General features: G+C 60.7%; 1 protein-coding gene across 1 annotated transcript; it reads right to left on the bottom strand.

Moving 5' to 3' along the window:
- Positions 1–1,164, bottom strand: BXZ73DRAFT_79847 (uncharacterized protein; the record flags this gene model as incomplete). Its single annotated transcript, XM_048023172.1, has 1 exon — positions 1–1,164. One exon carries the CDS (start codon positions 1,162–1,164, stop codon positions 1–3), a length of 1,164 nt encoding a protein of 387 aa, XP_047874848.1.

The following is a 1,164-nucleotide window of genomic DNA, read 5'->3' as shown; positions in this document are numbered from 1 at the left end:
TCAGCGTGGATCGTCCTGCCTGCGCTTGCGATTCCGATCCGAGTATGGTGTCGATCTGGGTGCCTTCGTTTGTGACTTTTGGGCGCGCACCCTACCGCCGTTGCTGGAAACGTCGGTAGAAGGTCCTTCACCGGCGGACGCGGAGTCTGTAGCCCCCGCACCGGAAGTAGAGGGCACGTTCGCAAGCGACTTCGTCCCGTTGCCGGACGTGACGGCACCATGCATCTGAGCGCGAACCGCGTTTTCAACGACTGGGGGAATCGTTTGAGGACCGTGTGTGACATTAACATCGGTGACGTTTTCTTGCGAGGGGCGCAGCAGGCGAAGGTCATCGAATCTTGTCATCTTCTCGATTTCTTGTCTGGACACACCGCCGTGGACTAGGTAGCTCTCCGAGTGTTCATCGGACAACGCGGAGAGCGTAGGGAACGAGGCGAGGGGGGCTCCAGCGAGGTCTCTTTGAAGCGAAGAGAGCGCGTCAAGCACCCGCGGAAAGGCCGATGAAGACGCCACCGGCTGAGCGGGGGCTCGAGAGTGAAACTCCGGCGCGAGGCTGGGATCCCATGTGGGTAGATATGCCGAGAGTCCGGCGGTGTCGATGGGGTACACAGTAGCAAGAGCCACAGAGGGTGGCAGAGATGTTCGCGGATGAGAGGGATGACCACCGACGGAAGAGGGGGCTGGCGCGCGCCCCACGTTCAAAGTAGAGACCGCCGGCCGAGAAGTGGAAGTGGAAGCCGACTGTGCGTTCGTGCTCGACTCGTTGGTTGTCTCGCCCTGGGTCGAGTTGTTGGCTGCCGAATCCTTCGCCGCTGTGTTGGCTGGCTTGCGAGTGCGCGGAATCTCGAATTTCCGAACGCTTCGGCCTGTCTTGATATCAAAAGGGTCCAGCTGACACTGGGCCAGTCCCCGTTTGTCTTTCTGAGCTTCTGAGTGTGACCAGACTACAAACTGTCCGCTTGTCTTCCTCACTGGCGGCGGCGCCGACCCATTCTCGTAATTGAGAAGCTGCAGCGTGTGGAAGGGGGAAGGCTCGCTCGGACTCAGGGGGATTATGGAGGGAGGTGCCGGATGCCCCGCATTGGTGGGCAGTGTTCTCGCGTGTGCAGGCGGGCCATCGGCGCCCTGAGGAGAAGTCTCGTCGGGGACCGCTAGTGATGACAT

The sequence above is a fragment of the Epithele typhae genome (assembly GCF_022376455.1).
Source record: "Epithele typhae strain CBS 203.58 chromosome Unknown BXZ73scaffold_50, whole genome shotgun sequence".
Lineage (NCBI taxonomy): Eukaryota > Fungi > Basidiomycota > Agaricomycetes > Polyporales > Epitheliaceae > Epithele > Epithele typhae.
The sequence above is the reverse complement of the archived record's forward strand: the minus strand, read 5'-3'. Positions and strand labels throughout refer to the sequence as shown.